Here is a 327-nt window from a genome sequence, read left to right as displayed (position 1 = left end):
TAGATGAGCAGGGGACACATGTCATCATCCCCCAACCAAGGGACGCTGGCCCCGGTCCCAGCAGGCTGCTGTGTCCGTGGGAACGCCGCGTTCCCAGCACGGGAGGGGGCTGGGACTCAGCCAAGCCCCTGGCTGAGCGCGCCGTGGGCCACATTCTTCCCCGAGGAGGTGCTGCGATGGGGGTCAGCAGCTGGTGCCCACCCAAACCACGCTCCTCCAGGCTGGGGGCATCCCCCAGGGACGTGTCCTGTGCTCAGCCCCTCTTTGCACGCATGGCAGGTGACCAATGTGATCACGCCGGTGCTGACCTACTCCTACATGGCCGTG

The 327-nt window shown here is 66.4% G+C and overlaps 1 protein-coding gene across 1 annotated transcript in view; it reads left to right on the top strand.

Moving 5' to 3' along the window:
* SLC19A1 (solute carrier family 19 (folate transporter), member 1) overlaps window positions 1-327 on the top strand; it is a 3,164-nt gene that overhangs the window by 654 nt on the left and 2,183 nt on the right. Inside the window, exon 2 of the mRNA XM_009586710.1 lies at window positions 280-326. Within this exon, the coding sequence (XP_009585005.1) occupies window positions 280-326 (47 nt within the window). The remainder of the gene's footprint in view (window positions 1-279; window position 327) is intronic.

This window comes from Fulmarus glacialis, unplaced genomic scaffold, assembly GCF_000690835.1.
Source record: "Fulmarus glacialis isolate BGI_N327 unplaced genomic scaffold, ASM69083v1 scaffold21470, whole genome shotgun sequence".
Lineage (NCBI taxonomy): Eukaryota > Metazoa > Chordata > Aves > Procellariiformes > Procellariidae > Fulmarus > Fulmarus glacialis.
This window is presented reverse-complemented; position numbering and strand designations above follow the sequence as displayed.